The 19,677-nt window shown below is 37.9% G+C and overlaps 2 protein-coding genes across 5 annotated transcripts in view; one reads left to right on the top strand and one right to left on the bottom strand.

Annotated features, from left to right (window-relative positions):
• The window catches only part of LOC109430912 (sodium/potassium-transporting ATPase subunit beta-1-interacting protein), a 371,063-nt gene that overhangs the window by 78,502 nt on the left and 272,884 nt on the right, over window positions 1-19,677 (bottom strand). The window lies entirely within an intron of this gene.
• On the top strand, window positions 404-5,193 carry LOC134288288 (uncharacterized). Its single transcript, XM_062852646.1, has 3 exons — window positions 404-419; window positions 540-1,864; window positions 4,357-5,193. The coding sequence occupies exons 2-3, from the start codon at window positions 541-543 to the stop codon at window positions 4,410-4,412; spliced, it is 1,380 nt and encodes a 459-aa protein (XP_062708630.1). The 5' UTR covers window positions 404-419; window position 540; the 3' UTR covers window positions 4,413-5,193.

Here is a 19,677-nt window from a genome sequence, read left to right as displayed (position 1 = left end):
ATATGTTTTATTTTAGTATTTTTCATTATTATAACTCGAAAACGGACATTAAATTTGTTTACAAACGTAATTTAATGAAAAAACTCGATTTTAGGTAGGTATTTTATAAAACGACTAATATCTCAAGAACAGTAGGCTTTGGAAATTTGACGTCTTCGGCAAACTTTTTTAGCATAAATAGCCGAACAACTTTGCCGAAGACACCATACCGCTAAAATGAAAGATGGCCAAAATGGCTTATAGGACTTTTATGCGAATAACGTAAGAAAAATATGCTACCGTTCAGAATATCGACCTTGTTCATAGAAATATTTTCTCTGAAGACACCAAGTGCGTATCTCGACATCTCGACGAGCTAGAGGTTTTTTCCGTGTATTTTCAATCCTGCCCCAGTGTGCGCTGCAGGGTAGATTTTACAGGTACGTGATTCTTTTTCTTTTTTTTTCGGACGGCTGTTTTGTTTTCTTTAGTGGATTTCGTGTGCTATTCGGTGACATTGAGTTGCATTTTGTGCTTTTATTTTGTTTTTATTACATCAGGATGTCTTTAACAACAACGACGGAACCGTATGTGCCGGGAACGATTCCTTTTTCACAATATTTGGAGCAATTAGAGTTTTTATTTGAACATAACAACTACACTGCCGATAGATTCAAAGTATCTTTTTTGGCCGTTTGTGGCGTGGAAATGTATAGTCAGCTCAAGTTGCTTTTCCCGGGACAAAACATTAAAGATTTATCCTACAAACAGATCACGGATGCATTAAAAAAACGGTATGACAAGAAGGATTCTGACGTCATACACACCTACAAGTTTTGGACCCGTCGACAGGGTCAGTACGAGAAATCGGAAGATTTCGTACTTGCCATTAAGCAGATGGCTGAGTTATGCGGTTTTGGCGATTTTAAAGAGCGAGCCATTCGTGATGCCTTAGTTTTGGGAATTTATGACCGGAATTTGCAGAGGAGATTGTTTGACGAGGATGATTTGACGGCTGCTAAAGCGGAGAAATTGATTGTCAATCAAGAGCTGTCGTCTAATAGTACTCGTTTTGTTAATCGTGACGATGAAAACAGAGGCAGTGTTGTTGCTAGGTTGGGCAGAAAGGTAGAACGTAATTCGTCTAGGCCACATTTTCGTAGTAGGAGCAGAAGCTTTGATCGTGATCGTTCGTACTACTCCAGGAGCAGAAGCGAAGGTAGAAGGTATGGGAGTGACAGTGGAAAGAAAAGCTATAAGTGTTCCTTTTGTCATAAGACTGGGCATACTAAAAAATTTTGCTATAGATTAAAGAGGAAGAGCCCTCGTAAGAGTAAACAAACTGTTAAATTTATTGACACTCCTAAACCTTCCACTTCTAGTTCCTCGGGGCTTTTCAAACGGCTTAAAGAGGACTTGGACAAAACTGATTCAGAATATGAAGATATTCATTGCATGATGGTTTCTGCCAGGAGTAAATTGAACGCACCGTGCTATGTTGAGGCTTTGATAAACAAAAGGCGGTTATCTATGGAAGTGGACTGTGGATCTGCCGAGACTGTGATATCAGAGAATCTTTTTAGGCGTAGCTTTAGTAAATGCCAATTAGAGAAGAGCAACAGAAGACTGTATGTTATCGATGGTAACAGGTTGAGCATTTTGGGCAAAGCAAGGGTCACAGTAGAACTGAACGGTATCGTTAGTGAGCGGTATTTGATTGTACTTCAAGGGGCCAATGATTTTGTCCCGCTTATGGGTCGCAGCTGGCTGGACATTTTCTTCGATGGATGGCGCAGAACGTTCATGGATCCGAGGTTGCCGATGCAGCGAATCAATGCAGTGATAGACGAGGTTACGAAAGAGGAAGTGATTGATGATGCAAAACGTAAGTTTCCAACGCTTTTTGATAAAAATTTGTTAAACCCGATTGTCGGTTTTGAGGGTGACTTAATCCTTAAGGATGATACACCCGTATTTAAGAAGGCGTATGAGGTACCCTTGAGGTTAAGGGAAAAGGTCGTCGATCATCTTGACATGCTGGAGAGAGATGGTATTATTTCACCGATAGAGGCAAGTGAATGGGCTTCTCCGGTAATTGTAGTGATAAAAAAGGACCAGGGAATTCGACTTGTCATAGACTGCAAAGTCTCGATAAATAAGCTAATAATACCTAGTAAATACCCTTTACCTTTACCGCAAGATTTGTTTGCCGCTCTCTCCGGTTCAAAAGTTTTTTGTTCTTTGGATCTTGCTGGGGCATATTCTCAGCTTTTACTTTCTAAGCGATCCAAAAGGTTTATGGTGATCAACACGATAGAGGGCCTCTACGTGTATAACCGGCTTCCGCAGGGTGCATCATCGAGCGCTGCAATCTTTCAAAGAGTAATGGACCAGGTATTAAAAGGGTTAGATAACGTATTCTGCTACTTGGACGACGTTCTTATAGCCGGGAAGGACTTTGAGGACTGTAGAAGGAAGCTTTTTTTGGTCTTAGAGAGATTGTCCAAGGCCAATATAAAGGTTAACTTTAAAAAATGCAAATTTTTTGTAAACCGTTTGCCTTATCTGGGTCATATTTTGACTGATCAAGGTCTTCTTCCATGCCCAGAGAAAGTAGAGACTATTCGCGAAGCTCAAGCTCCGCGAAATGTCACTGAACTTAAGGCTTTCTTGGGATTGATCACATATTATTCAAAGTTCATCCCAAACTTGTCCTCCCGGGTTAGAGTTCTTTACGGACTTTTAAAAAAGAACATAAAGTTTGTTTGGAGTAATGAATGCGACTTGGTTTTCAACCAATGTAAGCAATTCTTATTGAAGCCAAATGTTTTAGAATACTTTGACCCTGAAAAACCAGTGATAGTGGTTTCTGATGCATGCAACTATGGCTTAGGGGGTGTGATAGCTCATGTAGTCAATGGAGAGGAGAGACCAATATCTTTCACCTCTTTTTCGCTTAACGAGGCCCAGAAAAAGTATCCGATCCTTCACCTAGAAGCGCTGGCTGTGGTTAGTACAGTGAAAAAATTTCACAAGTTTTTGTATGGGAAGAAATTTACCATTTTTACTGACCATAAGCCTTTAATTGGCATTTTTGGGAAAGACGGTAGAAATGCTATGTCGGTTACAAGATTGCAACGCTACGTAATAGATCTTTCGATTTATGACTACGACATCGTATATAGACCGTCAGCTAAGATGGGGAATGCGGACTTCTGTTCGCGATTTCCTGTTTCTCAGGAGGTGCCAAAGGAGTTGGATCGTGATCACATCAAAAGCCTCAATTTTACAGGAGAATTCCCACTAGACCATAAAAAAGTAGCTGCCGAAACAAAGAAGGACGAATTTCTGCAGAGGATTCTACAGTACTTGAAGGTTGGATGGCCGGATCGGTTGGAGAAGAGGTTCCTGGATGTCTACTCGCATTATCGGGATTTGGAGATAGTAGACGGCTGCATACTTTTTCAGGATCGCGTCGTGGTTCCTGATTCTATGAAAAGAGATGTTTTAAAGTTGCTCCATCGGAATCATTCTGGTATGCATAAAATCAAACAACTGGCCAGGCGAACCGTGTATTGGTTCGGGCTGAATGGAGATGTTGAAGATTTCGTTAGATCGTGTCGAGTTTGCCAGGAATCTACTACCGTTTCTAAGCGCCCACCATATTCGCCTTGGACTCCCACAACTAAACCTTTCAGCCGTGTCCACGCTGATTTTTTCTTTTTTGAGAAAAAGGTATATTTGCTGGTAGTCGATAGCTACACGAAGTGGTTGGAAGTTGAACTGATGAGGTCAGGGACCGATAGTAGAAAAGTAATTAAGATTTTCCTCAGTATTTTCTCTAGATATGGATTGCCTGATGTGCTAGTCACAGATGGAGGTCCTCCTTTCAATTCCGATCATTTCGTCAAGTTTTTTCAGGAGCAGGGTGTAGTTGTCATGAAAAACCCTGCCTATCATCCAGAGAGTAACGGTCAAGCAGAACGCATGGTCCGCCTGGTTAAGGATGCTTTAAAGAAGTTTCTAATTGATCCATCTACAAGGAAACTTGATATAGACGAGCAAGTAGCATACTTCCTTATGAATTACAGAAACACATGCTTGGGGCCAGACAACGCCTTTCCCTCGGAACGCCTTCTTGCATACAAACCAAAGACGACGTTGGATTTAATCAATCCAAAACATAGCTTTAAGTTTAACCTGACAACATCCGATGATTATCGAGATGCATGCACTACAAACACAGAAAACACCCACAGTCCGCTAACACGTTTAAAGAAAGGAGATTTGCTATTTTACAAAAACCCATACAAAACAGACATCAGACAATGGCTGCCAGCTAAATTTCTAACGCGCATTTCTCCAAATGTATTACAGATATCTTTGAGCGGTCGTGTTGTTTCGGCGCACATGCGCCAGATCAAGATCCCTGAGGACTCTCGCCGGAAATCAACTCAACGCTTTGTTTTTGGTGGAGAGAGTCCTGCAACTTTAGCAACACAACTTTGCAGCACCAACAACGGCAATTTAATTGAAAATAATGACAACGCCAGCCACAGCAGAAAACGTAGAAGAAGTGAAGGGGAGGAGTATGATGATTCGGATTCGGACTTTTACGGCTTTGCGGCCGATTCCTTTTTGTTCGATGAAGAACGAGTTTCCAGAAGGAACTTTTTATCTACTCCAAATGATTTAGAATTTCCGCGATCTGATGTTGATGAAAGGGAAATGTTAAATCTTGCTAACGATATAGAAGCAAATCCAGAGGATGTTCGAAATTCAAATCAAATATTAGAGAAAAGAAGTAGCAAGAGAAAAGCGAAGAAAAGAAGAAAACAAGATTATGTGTACTATTGAATTAGGTAAAACGTTCGAATAATTGTACAATTAGGTTGTGAACTGTAGAAAAATGTTTTACTGTATAAAATGCATGAATTTACGAATTGTAAGCACGAAATGAAAAGTTTGCTTTCTGATTTTGTTGTCTCTAAGATCTAAATTGTAAATAACTATTGTTTTAGAAATGTATGAACTATTGACTCAAGGGGAAAGGAATTGTAGTGGCAAAGCGATGATGCCACCGTTCGGTAAAATGATAGAAACCCTGTGGTGGGTTCTCAGAGTATAGTTAGGAGAAAGAGAGTTTACGTAGAGCTCGGCTCGAGACACGTCTATCGGATTGAATAAATCAGTTTTAGTTTGACTTGCCACTGACTCGGACGTGTACCCTCGTTAATTGGAAGAAACCCCCTGTTACGGGGTTATTACACGTTCATGGCTACCTGAACAAAAATCTTCTAGTTCTGATAATAATCTACCGATATGTTTCAACACTTTTTTCATGTAATCTGTACGTCTGTGAAGCTTAGATGTATAGAGAAAAAATAGAAGATATAGTATTTTTTGTTGGAGAAAAATCGAGTTTTCTGATAGCTGACCCATCTTGCCCCCGTAAAAATGAGGTGGGGCAAGATGGGTCATGTTTTGAAAATTGCTTGTCAAGGAGCAGGTTTCAAACTTTATGACCTTTCTATACTTTTATATCATAGCTAACTAGTGTATCTGAGAGTCGTGGTAGAAAACAGAGAAATGCGATTTATATTCAGACAGTTATAGGGGTCCATTTCTTAGGTGACCCATCCTGCCCCCACTTACCATATTTGGTAAAGCAACACTATCTTTAACAATCGAGATGTAGATAGTGTCTAAGTAAATAAAGGCTTAATCATTCTTAGTCAACATTCCCCTCTCCTCCAGCTCAATGTTTTTTAACTGAAACACCCATTTTGTTGTGATTTTCTGTCAAAAAATAAAATAATATTGGAAAAAAATAATATAAAAAATGCCAGACTGTGACCATCACGTTATCAATCAAACCCCCCCATATTTCGCTCCCCTCCCCCTATCACCACGTGCCTTAGTGAAGGCCTCTTACTAGAATGAGGTTTACCTGAAGTCAATTTGAATTATGTGAAGATAAAATTTAAACTTCAAACAATATCAGTTCCTCCGCAACCATGTGGCTCCATTGTGACCTGATAGAAAAAAAAATCGAGCTTAGCGCAAAAATGCGCAAACAGTGACCTATATAGCCAAAAACTAGACAAAATTGCACGTCAGGTCCGGGATACGGCGTCGTTTTCTGATGTTTCCTAAACAAGTATTGGATTCCTTTAATACGAAGTTTTTCTTCAAAATTTCATTAAAGTCAATATTTTTGCATGTTGTAAAAACATAATAGGGTAGGTAATCAAAATTTGAACCAAATTGCGGCTTTCTGAAGCAGTGCAAATTTTAAGTGATTTTTTCTCCCACATGGAAATAATTTACTACGGCAAAATCGTATGTACATGAAAGCCACGGGTATAAGCTTTCTGTTAAATGGTAAAAAGTTTGTATTTGCACCGAATTTCATTCAAATATTCGATTTTTCATCAACATTGATTTTAATCTTAATTTGAACCATCGTAATCATAATTTGAACCAATTTTAATCTTAATTTGAACTACTGGCGGCAGCAGCTCGAGCAACTCACAAAACAGCCAATTCCATGCAAAACAATGAAAAATCACACGAATCTGCTAATTCTCATACCTATTTTTCATTAGGCAGTGGAATCTCAACTCAGAATGTTCGAAATTCTTTAGGAATTATGAAACTAAATTTAGATTTTTCCATCCCCCAAGAGTAAACAAAGCAACCACTAGCGCAATCTACAGGCCAACACTAGAAGCTCACCCACGTTTACTAGTTCAAATTTAGATTACAAATGGTTCAACTTAAGATAACATTCTCCAAGTAAGAATCACTTAAATTTGATAATTTTATGAGAAATAATGCGGAATTTTATTCGGTTGGTCGATTCTACGATAAATAAGCTTTCATTTGATGTGTTCACATATTGCGTGTGATACAATGCATGAGCTGTACGAGTGCACCGAAAATGTGCTTTCTCTTGGGGGAAATGGGTGAAATCACAGTGATTTTTCAATTGCCTGTTTTCCATGACAAAAACGCTTTTTTCAATGCTTTTAAAGTCCATGTTATCAGGTTATATTAGGGAAAGCTGTTTAATATCTTTTTCGGGACAATATTTGCCTGAAAAGTACGTCGTTTTAATGAATTTTGAAATGGTTCAAATTAAGTTTACAATTTGACTAGTTCAAAGCTTGATTTCTTACCCTAGTTTTGTGATTAGATTCCAAAAAAACCCTGAAATGTAATGGTTATTTATACCCAAAAACACCAATAATATTGTCATATTATCCAAATCTTCCTGAGTTTTACAACGAGCTCATGAAGAAAGCTCATAAAATAAAGACAAATAACACTAGTAAAGTACCACACAAAATCTCATCTTTGAAAAAATCTACAAGACTCAATTTTTGACCAAATGACTTGAATATTTGGGGTTTTCTTAGTTGAAATATCTATAATGGAAGAAAAATATTAGAAATATAAAAAATTGAAGTCGATTTTTGAGGTTCTGTCCGGCCACTGTGCAGTTAACTGGTTGATAGACATTGAATTTACGTTTGCAGGAATACATAGTACATACGTTGAAAGGCCAAATTATGAATAGGTACAATAAATAAGTAAAAAATAGTTTTTTTTTCACGTTTTCTATGTTTTGGGACCAAAAGATGTACCAATGTTTTTATTTCCAGTACTATATGTGCAGATTTTTTACAGCCTACATCTTTTTGCTTCCATCTAATTAGTCATCGGCAAATTTATGTTGGAATATCTGTAATTATAGGCTATTTTCCGTCTGATATGACGGGAATCAGCGCGTATGACGAAGTAAATTTCTACCTGTAAATTTTTACACAGGCGTAGAGTCATTTTGCGGTCTTCGACACAGATGTTTGACGGTTATCTGTGTTTTTCTTGCTTGTGGCAACTAGAAAAAAAATACTGAGTTTTGATAAAACTTTTACTTTGCATGCGAGTCTGATTCTACCTGATTCAGTTAGTCGGGAATTCAAGCTGTGATATTGATAGCCTTGATTATTATTAAAACATCAATCACACCGAACAATATGATGAACCTTCTGAATCATGGAAGCGGTCCTAAACAAACAGTATTTACCAACATCATCGGTTGTCTCTAAATGAAAAAAAAACTTCCCATTTTCCACGTTTATTACGTTACGTCCCACCCCAGTTTTCAAATATTAGTAGGGTGGCGATTCCTATTTGAAGCACAGTGCTCCCCTTTTTGCCCGAAGAAAACATTATTTGTTTCTATTTTTGTAAGAGAAAAAACCGAAGAAATCGGTTTCGTAATCGCCTGTTTTCAAACGAATTGAGTAGATGATAAAATTTTGGATTAATAAAGGCACTTTTACCCTACATAAAAAACGAAAATAAAATGGTGTGAAACCTTCCCACGCACAATTGGACCAGTTTGGCATAGTTATTGCTACTCAATTGTTTACACCCGCCAACGACGTCGACCAAAACGTTTGATGACTTGTGGCTTCTCGTTCGCTGACTGGTCTGATGGGGGTATACACGGTGGTACATAGTACTTGTATACCTGCCAATCAATGCGGGGCGCCATCAACCGTAATCCGTTTGTTTCACCCATGCGGCGTGCCGTCGTAGCATGATAGTAACATTTCCGGACATAAGGTAGGCAACCCCCATTTTAATGTAACAATCATGTCGAGGATTACATCTAGCTAATTAAAGCACAGTTGTTTGTTGCCTTTTCGTTTGCGAAGGGCTGTAAACTCGAATCACTATAAGGGAAGTAGTAGAAAATATCTATCAAGGGTTCCAAAAACTGCCCAAATTAGTTATAATAACAGATATCATCTATAAAAAAAACATAAATCTACCAGATATAGATTGTTGGCCGTTTGTTTACGGTTTCCTCACTAACTGATTGCAGGAGACAGACCGAATGATTTAATTTGAATTACTATTCTTGGTCCGGTATAATTAAGTCACCACAGTCTATCTGACTGACTAACTGACTGACTGACTGACAAATGTGAGGTAGGTACGACGACAGCAAAAATAGAAACCATCAAAACGTGGATTGATTGGCATCATCTGGTGGAACGGGTGAACGAGTTAAACTTGATATGATGGAAATAATTTGATAGCACACAACTGGTCGGGTTATTTATAAATGCAGTGGTTCCCGAACTTATTGCTTCAAACTGCTAGTAATCGCCAGCTACTGTATCATAGCGCAATGTTTTTTTTTATTCTTCAATCAATCAACTAGTTTACACCTCTTTTGTCCTCCTTTGTGTAAGGTATGCACACAGCAAAATCTAGCCATCGCATTTTGGATAGAAATTTCTCTATTTTCAACGAATCATGGCAATCTCTGGCGCAAATGAAAGCTTATTGTGTAAGGAATTGAAAAATATTTACTTCGGGATATATTTTGACATTGTGTTTAAAATAGAGTCAAGGGAACAAGAAGTCCTCGAAAAGTTTTTGCACAAACGTGCTGAAAATCTGACAATGTACATTAAAGCGACCGTCCCCGCAGACCTAAGTTAGCTTTCAAGTATTTGGTTCTATACATCATTACAACCTGGAAAGGTTGCAGATCAACTTAAGAGCAAGAAAAAATCGAAGTTTGGCAAGAAATACATAGTTTGGTCAACAATATGAATTTGTGGTTTGAAAAACCGAACTTTTAGAAATACATGTACAGCAAATCATTTTTTTCACTACGGGAAATGTCGGGAAAAATGGCTGGCACCCCTTATTCAAAAGCTTAGATATTGTGTATTGATTTGAATTGATTTTTGTCCCCTGTTTTTGGCGGAGAATGCTTGCGTTTGTATGCAGAAAACTATGTAGAAATTGTACTGCATTTTTCCAAAATACGTAAAATCTCATACACTTCAAAACTCAACCCAATTGAAAAATATTGAGTAACCGTGAATTGGAACCTTCAAAAATTGTCAAGAACGACAGTTTTCATCGAAAAATAAGATTGATTTTGACACAAAGGTGGTAAAAATTTCTTGGCATGCGGTCGAATTTACTGTGCAAAACTTTACGGAAGGACTCAAGCTCAAAACTCGAGATGACGGATATAACAAGTCAAATCAGCAATGTCTTGATGTTGATTTAAAGTAAATTAATGCTTTTTTACGATGAATTGCTTTTGGTTTGGGAACAAGTTGGAATGAATTATTACTGCTTGATTTTCTTTGGCCAGATTTTGCTGTGCGCATACCTTAGTGTAAGTTTCTGTGACATATTGCGGAGATTCCACCTGTTTAGACTCCTGCGCGAAAATTAGTTGCGTGGATTTTTCTTACGTGGGCTCACAGATATAAAACTAGACCGCGTACTTGTGAATATTTTACGCTGTGTTGTTAGCCACACATTTGGTGATAGTTTTGCTTTGTAAGCAAACATTTATAACGCACCTACGCTGAAAATGAGCCTAATCATTAATTTGCGTCGGAATCTATAAATCATCACAACGGGCAATATAATGCACATAATTAGAGCGTAGGATTTCACAGAAGTTTTCATGACATACATACATACATACATACATTTATTTGTTCAACATCATTAAGACAAGACATAATCAACAATAGAAAGCCACAATACTCGGTTTGTGGCTGCCGCTCTCCATCCTCGGTCGCGCCCAATGCTCGCCAAGTCACGCTCCACCTGGTCCGCCCATCGTGCTCTCTGCGCTCCACGCCTTCTTGTGCCAACCGGATCCGTTGCAAACACCAGCTTTGCAGGGTTGTTGTCCGGCATTCTTGCAACATGCCCTGCCCAACGTATCCTTCCGGCTTTGGCCACTTTCTGGATGCTGGGTTCGCCGTAAAGTGCAGCGAGCTCGTGGTTCATCCTTCTCCGCCACACACCGTTCTCCTGCACACCGCCGAAGATCGTTCTTAGCACGCGTCGCTCGAAAACTCCGAGTGCTTGTAGGTCCTCCTCGAGCATGGTCCATGTCTCGTGCCCGTAGAGGATCACCGGTCTTATTAGCGTTTTGTACATGGTGCATTTGGTGCGTGGGTGAATCTTTTTCGACCGCAGTTTCTTCTGGAGCCCGTAGTAGGCCCGACTTCCGCTGATGATGCGCCTCCGAATTTCACGGCTCACGTTGTTGTCAGCCGTCAGTAAGGATCCGAGGTAGACGAATTCCTCCACCACCTCGAAAGTATCCCCGTCTATCGTAACATTACTACCCAGACGGATCCGGTCGTGTTCGGTTCCGCCTACGAGCATGTACTTTGTTTTTGAGGCATTCACCACCAGTCCGACCTTTGCTACTTCGCGTTTCAGGCGGGTGTACAGTTCTGCCACCGTTCCAAATGTTCTAGCGATAATGTCCATGTCATCCGCAAAGCACACAAATTGCCCGGATTTTGTGAAAATCGTTCCCCGGCTGTTGAGCCCGGCTCGTCGCATCACACCTTCCAGCGCGATGTTGAAGAGTAGACATGAGAGTCCGTCACCTTGTCGCAGTCCCCGGCGAGATACGAATGAACTGGATAGTTCACCCGAAAGCCTTACGCAGTTTTGCACACCGTCCATCGTTGCTTTAATCAGTCTAGTCAGCTTCCCAGGAAAGCCGTTTTCATGACATGTCGTGTAAATCTCATGTAAACTTCCATTATATGTCATGTAATTCAGCATGAATCAGAGATGTTACATGACATATTACACATGATATATCCTGCTATATCCTGTAAACCGTCATAGCTGCAAGTGACTAAAAGGATGTAAACTTCAATGACGTGTGATTCTCATTATTTATATCTGTGAAGGTTTTGTGTGTTGGTGGTAGTAATGTTCAGTCTGTTCAGCCTCTGATTGAAGACGGTGTGAATTGCCATATTTGTTTAATATTTTCAATATATGACATGAACATTCGCCGGTGCGATTCCCAAACCAGCCATCTTCTTTGCCCCTACCACAATATGGCAGCTTTTTCCGCCTGATTTTATTTACGTGGCTTAAGTTAGCTTAAGTTATGCCATCATACCGCTAACAATTGGGTGCAAAACAACTGAGAAGCATAAACGAGAGCAGCAATGTGTGCGTGATGAGGCACACGGTATAGCAGAGGACGAGGCAGGCCATTTATCTGTATAAATTTCAATTTTAAACGTCAACTTGTGACATCATCCTTATCGTCCTTTTACTTGAATGAAATTGATGAGGAGCAATCGATCGTTTTGCCTTTGCACGATTCTAATTACGTATTAAAATGTTTGCCACACAATAATGTAACTTTTTGACAGTAACTTGGTTTTAAGTTTTAGCATTTATCAGGGGATTATGTTATATCATATGGATCTTTTTTTTACTTAATCGTTTATTTAAGGCTCATGCGCCAACTGGCATAACGGAGCCGAATTCAGTCAAAACTATTTACAATGTCATGTTTTTGTCTTATAAACTACAGTCATAGCACAATCATGGGTCACCCACAATCATGGGTCAATTCCATTTGGATTGCATGGTGAACTGACTGACTAATAATTGTGACAGAGTGACCCATATTTGCACAATGACTGTATGTTAGTTTTGGGGAACCGAAAAACTCGCGGTTTGGTCGAGGTTAGGGGGAACAAAAATATTTGAGGAAAGGATAGGGTGATGGGGCTTTTCGCTGACTCGTGACAGCTTGGTGTGGCGTATTGCTGCTGGGCAAACGTGGAGTTAACAAACAACCTGTAATAATAAAAAAAAAAAGACGCGGACACCGTCTTTAGCTAGAGGCTGCACAGACTGAATGAAACTTAAACACTAGACAAGAGACACACGGAGCATGCACCAGTGGATACGGAGAAGAAACTATTCTCACGAAAAGTTTCATCGCCCGGAGCGGGAATCGAACCCTCACCCCATAGCATGGTGCGATTAGAAGCTTGGTGACCCTAACCGCACGGCCACGAGGCTCTAATGATACAAACAGACGATTTTCGAAGGGACACGAGGTGGACAAGTGGAGCAACACGAACGGGATATCAATTAAAGACATGAGGTGGAACAAGTGGAAGAACAAGACGGGATCATATGGATCTGTTTAATATATTAAACAGTTAATAATTGAATAATAATTGATGGTCAAATATTTGATTTTGTTGTTTCAAAACATTCATTACGTTTACAGTATTCAATTTGATAAAATGTTACCAGCTGAGCCCTATTTGAAATTTTGATTTCATATGTCGGAACAAACGATCGTATGTTTTGTATGTGCAGTGTAAAAGGGTTGGGCTTAAATATCCTAAGGAATCCCAAGACATGCGCGTAGCAAGAGTGCATTTGACCCCTAAGCTCTAATGTCGAGCGTGTTTGTTTTGCTTTACAGCCAGCTCGGCTTCGTATGCCGACGTCAACTGTAAGAATGTCTGCAGTGTCTCGTACTTGATTTGACTAGAAGATTTTCTTTTACTTACAGATATTCCACTAACACAACCAAATATTTCATCAAATCAAAAAAACTGGTACATAGAATAAACAATTTTTACGAATATTTACGATTTACGAATTTTACGATCAAAGTCTCATGAAACCTATTGCAAGGAACTCATATATTTCAATTGTTTACAGTTCTCACAAATTATTAACAAAAGAAATTAAAAAATCACAAATCACTACCATGCAAGCATTTGGATTGGCGAAGAGACTAAATTACATGCTGAGTACACTCATGGAATTCAAAACATAAAAACAAACATGGCAGAATGTTATGTTGTTTTATCCTAATTATCTTACCTTAATAGCAAAATTATCAATCTTATGCTGGATTTTATTGGAATTTATCAAGTCAATAAACAAGTTTAACCTTCCGCTAGTCGCGTGGTTGATCACTACTGTCAGCACCACGGTTAAACGGTATAACATGTGAGTTACTTGGTTCTAGCGATGGCTATGAACATATCAATATACATGAGTTGTATATGTAGAGAAGAGAGAGAGACAAAGTGGATAGAAAGATACAAACTAGGATGAAAGGGACGGGCCAGGGATTGAACCCATGACCTTCTGCATATGAATCAGAAGCGGTAGCCACTAGACCACCAAGCCCGTCTTTAAGAGAAAAAAAAATACACTGAGAGTAATGTTCATTGCAGATCTTTGTTAAATGTCATATATAATATCAATTTCCAAGACTCTTATCCTTCCCTTTTTTTGTTTTGTTCTGCAGAAAGCAGACTTCCAGCCTCAAAATTTGCCAAGTAGCCCAGGATGGTGATATGCTATTTTTATTTTCCCAAGTTTTTTTTTATTTTTCATGGAATTTCAAAACAACCAAAAGGAAACGATTTTTATAGATTTACATATATCAAAAATTGATTCTACTTTCAAGGTTCATTGAAAAAAAACTTTGCATATTTTTTTCTCTATATCCGTTTCGTGACGAACCAGCACAATTGTGCTGTTGAGCGTAACAGGTTTGCCTATTTATTTCATCTATTCAGACTTTGTTTTAAGTGGTGTAAACTGTTTCAATAATTCAACCATTGTCAACTTGCATGTTAGTAAACAAGCTTTTGTTTACGTTGCCTGTGTGATTTACCACAACAAGGTAAACAAAAAGTGCACAAAATCCGTAAAACATGAAAAAGTTTTATCTGTCGCTTATTTTTTATTTCCGATTTATGTAGGTAGTCAAAGTTAGAAATCGAAGGATAAAGAGCAGTTCTTTCAAATGAGGAAAAATAATTGTTGTTTTGTTGGGAAATCTAAGAGTTCTGGAGAGCCAAAATTGAGCCATTTGTATGGAGATTTCACTTTTTTGTGCTCCGTCCCGAAAGGGATATTTAACTTAACTTAAGTTACAGTAAATAAAAAAAATAAACTGTACCTTGCTAAATGTTATTTTAGATGGTTTGAAAACTCCCAAATCAGAATTATATTTCTCGATCTCGAATAACATTTCACTAGGTCCCATATTTTTTTTTTAATTTGTTAAAAAATGTAGGCTGCAGGATGTATGAAAAAACATTCATAGTTTTTTTTATTGGAACCTCACTCTATTTTTAAACCAAAAATCTCAAAAACTGTTTTAAAAGTCAATCAAAAATAAAAATTCGTTTAAAATAGTTTGATGCATTGGATCATTCTAGGCTTCCTAAAAAATTTCTGCTTTCTGCAATAAAAAAAAACAAAGGGTAAAGTTTTGGAAAATTTAAATTATATGGCATTTTGCATACATCCATGATGAATAATACAATGAGAATATATTTTTAAGAGCTTGGAATCCGCAAAAATCTTCAAACACATACTTTCAATTCAATAAACCGTTTTCGAGTTATAATTTATTTGAAATTATTTTTTTTGCATACTTTTTTTCAAAAGTAATGCGAGGAAAATGATTATGTGTTGATGCAAAAGTCAATGGTTCACGAGATCCAGCGCATGAAAAAAAAATCTCATTCAAATTGAATAATATCGAGTCAAAAATTTTATGTTTTGTGTTGGAAATACTTTAAATAGACAAACTAAAGTTTTTCCGCGTATTTTTAGTTCTGTTCCAGTGTGTGTGTGGCGCTGGCCACGTTGTTACGGTTAACAGAAATGGAAAGTATGATAAAAAAAAACTAAGCTTTAACCTTCCGTTAATCGCGCTGTTATACTTTGTACAACGCATGAGAATTATCGATTATTACTTTAAAACCATCTTTTCTATCGATGTCAACCCCAAATGTATTCTACAGGAATCTTATTTGGAATATTATAAGACCTTTTTTGAAAACAGTATAACTCCTTATAATGCGGAAAATTGAAAATCGTAATATGAAGAACGTACTATATTTAAGATAAGATAGACAGTTGAATGTGAATTAGTGTATTTCAAAATCTAAATGATCTTGAAATATGGTGTCTTCGGCAAAGTTACTTGGGATATCAAGGGCCTTCGCGAGGTGATCTGAGAAATTCAGATTTCAACCGATAGGCGGCGCTAGTGAGCATGTATTTTTTATATCCCATATAACTCAGGATCCTGAGTACTGAGAGCCGTTTGGTTTGAAACTCCACATCTAGGTGGCGCTAGTGGACATTGAAATTTTATAATTCATACATCTCAGGACCCTGATTACTTAGAAAGATGGTGTCTTCTGCAAAGTTGTTTAGTAGATCAAACACTAACTGATGAAGACAAGTATGATGTGGAATTCCGCATCCAGGTGGCGCTAGTGAGTACTCAAAAATTATAACTCATATATCTCGAGATCCTGATTACTTAGAAAGATGATGTCTTCAGTCCGTATGATTTGAAACTCCACATCTAGGTGGCACTAGTGGGTATTCAAATTTTAAAACTCATGTGTCTCAGGACCCTGATTACCTAGAAAGATGGTGTCTTCTAAAAAGTTGTTTAGTAGATCAAACACTAACTGATGAAGACAAATATGACGTGCAATTTCACATCCAGGTGGCACTAGTGAAAATTCCCATTTTATACCTCATATATCTCAAGATCCTGATTACTTAGAAAGATGATGTCTTCGACATTGTTGTTTGATGGATAAAGGATGGATGTACTTATCCCGTGACATTGACAACCTTAAGATAGAGTATATTGAAATACGATGGTGAGATATTGAATATTTTACTAAGCGCTTTAACTTCATGTAAAATTAATCAATCAAGTGCAAATTTAAACAAATTATAATCAACTAGTTGTGTAATTTTCAAATTTTGAAAACTTTCGGAAGTATAAAAATTTACAGCTCGTTGATTTTTTTTTCTAGACGAACACGTTCATGCTTTTGCAAATTTACAACTAGCGTCTTCTGGTGGCAGAAGCACGAATCAAATGGTCAATCAACTGAAAGCCCTTGATCTACCAACCAACCTTGCCAAAGATATCAACTTCCCAGGTAATCAGACTCGGAGATATATAAGATATAAAATTTGCATACTCATTAGAACCACTTACTGGCGAAATATTGATTTCAACGACCCATCAACCAAATGCACTTAACCTATTTGACAACTTTGCCGAAACCACCATCTCTCTTCTAGTAACCAGGATCCTGAGAACTATTGCATATACATTTTTTATGTTCACTAGCGTCATCTAGTGGTGAAATTACTATTCAAACGGACAACTATCTGTAAGTTTTCGATCTTCTAGAAGGTCGGCACGAGAGGTAACTTTTCCTCCATTTGGTCTTTGATCTACCAAACAACTTTGCCGAAGACACCATCTTTCTGAGTAAAGTGGAGCTTCGTGGGCGTTCGGTTAGCGTTACCAAGCGTGTAACCGCACCATGCTATCCACTGGTGCATGTAATGTATGTCATGTCCATGGTCTAGTGTTAAGTTCTGTTCAGTCTGTACAGCCTCTGGCTGTGAACGGTGCCTTTTTAATCGGGATCCTGAGCTACATGAGATTAAAAATTTACATGCTCACTAGCACAACTATCACTCATCTATAAGCCCTTGATACACCAAATATCTTTGTCGAAGACACTATCTTTCTAAGTAATATGGGTCCAGAGATACATAATACATAATGCTTACGTGCTCACTAGCGCCGCCAAGTGATGAAATTTCAAATTAAACTGCGAATCATCCGTAAGTACTTGACCTACCAAACAACTTTGTCGAAGACACCATCTTTCTAAGTTATCAGGTTCCCGAGATACATAGGATACAAAGTTTATTTGCTCACTAGCGCAGCCTAGTGGTGGAATTTCCCATTAAACGGCCAATAATCTGTAAGCCTACCAAACAACTTTGCCGAAGACACCATCTTTCTAAGACATTAGGATCCTGAGATATAAGATATAACATGAAATTGCTCACTAGCGCCGCCTAGTGGTGAAATTTCAAATTAAACTGCAAATCATCCGTAAGTCCTTGACCTACCAAACAACTTTGCCGAAGACACCATCTTTCTAAGATATCAGGATCCTGAGATATAAGATATAACATGATATTGCTCACTAGCGCCGCCTAGTGGACGTATTACGAATCAACCTTGTCAGCATCAAGTAGCCCATGAAATTTACAACAACTTTGCCAAAGACAGTCCTCCTCTAAACAATCAGGATCCTTAGATATTTCAGAATGTATGGGTGTTGTACAAAGTACAACGCGCGACTGCTCGCGTTACAAAAAATGGCGCGAGTACTGAAAGGTTAAACATTACAGCTTTTTTTTAAGGAATATATGTTAGTAGTGTAGTGTACGCTATGGATGTTAGAGTATTCTATTGGTTTGACGTTAAGAAACATTGTTGTAGCTAAGGCGCGTCATATATTTTATGAATGCACTCACAATGGAATCGCTCAAGAAATGAGCAATCGTTTGATTTTCCATGACCCCAGTATGGAGCTTAGCAGAAACGTTTAATCCAATGGAGCTTGTTGTATAACCCTCTAATATCCAATCCCGGCTAAAAGCGAGGTATAGTTTGCGCATTTTTGTATTTTTTTTTCTTTTCTTAGAAAACAAGTCCTTCATTATAGGCTGATACCTATAAATATCTAAAAATGGTTTTGGACTATTTACCTACAACTTGTCTGCAAAAATGTTTTAGGTGCCGATTTTCTGAAAGTCCTCGCCAAAAAAAATTAGGAAAATGCATTTGGTTACGCAAATCGTTGGAACCACCTTAGTTAGAGCCACAACAATTTTTGCAGACCCCTCGATTTTAGTCAAATGGTGGCTCAATCAAATTATTATTTTGGAGGGTTTCGGAGGGCCTTAGTGGTGTTACAGAGGGTCCGAGGGCGTTTCAAGGTGTTTAAGGCAGCCTTCACGGAAGATTCAGAGGGTTTCCGGAGGGTACCATATGCGTTACAAGGACAACTGTAAGATTCTAACAAAAATATAACATAATTATAACAAATCACGATATAAATATTGTGATATGATCATATATAACATCATTGGGGTTGCAAAAATATTATAACACAATCATATCATATTATGTTTCAACCATTGTGAAATAATTTAGTTTTGATTCTTTGACATTCATAAAATTATGTTACACTATTGTATCAAAATGTGATAGAAACTAGTTTTCCTAGAGCTCAAAATTGTATCATATTTTATAATATGATTTTATAGTTATAGTTTATAATATAATAAGTTATTGAAAAATTTTAAACATCACAACACAATATGTTATAAACTTGATATATTTTTCTAGTCGGAGAGGTTTCAGGGCTTTTCCAGAGCATTTCAGAAAAATTCGGAAAACTTTCAGCGATTCCCTTCAATTGATAACTGTGGAAGTGCTCAAAGAACACTAAGTTGAAGCGATGCAGGCCAAGTCCCAGTGGGGATGTAGAGTCATAAAGAAGAAGAAGAAGAAGAAGAAGAAGAAGGAACGGCTATATCTTGCTCCAGGAATAAAAAGCATGTCTTTACTAAGTCAGTTTGCTAAAGAAAATTCATTGGTTAATTATGTGTTATATTTACCAATTTTTTAACTTTTTAAATTTCTGTTGATTACCTCGTTTAAGTGTTATGAATACCACCATGAATTGGTATTAATCACCTTTGCTAATATTCCATCGTTACCCATTTTCCTCTAAGTATGCAATAGTATAAAAAGATAAAGCGGAACAAATGGGCAACCCATTAATTAGCACCTAATTACCGTACATTACTCTGGATCATAGAACAAAGGTTAACATGGCCTATACCTTGCGAAGGTCAGCCAAAGTGGATATCAAGTATAACGATTATCGGGTACATAATACAGCTCATTCTATA

The sequence above is a fragment of the Aedes albopictus genome, chromosome 2 (assembly GCF_035046485.1).
Source record: "Aedes albopictus strain Foshan chromosome 2, AalbF5, whole genome shotgun sequence".
Lineage (NCBI taxonomy): Eukaryota > Metazoa > Arthropoda > Insecta > Diptera > Culicidae > Aedes > Aedes albopictus.
The sequence above is the reverse complement of the archived record's forward strand: the minus strand, read 5'-3'. Positions and strand labels throughout refer to the sequence as shown.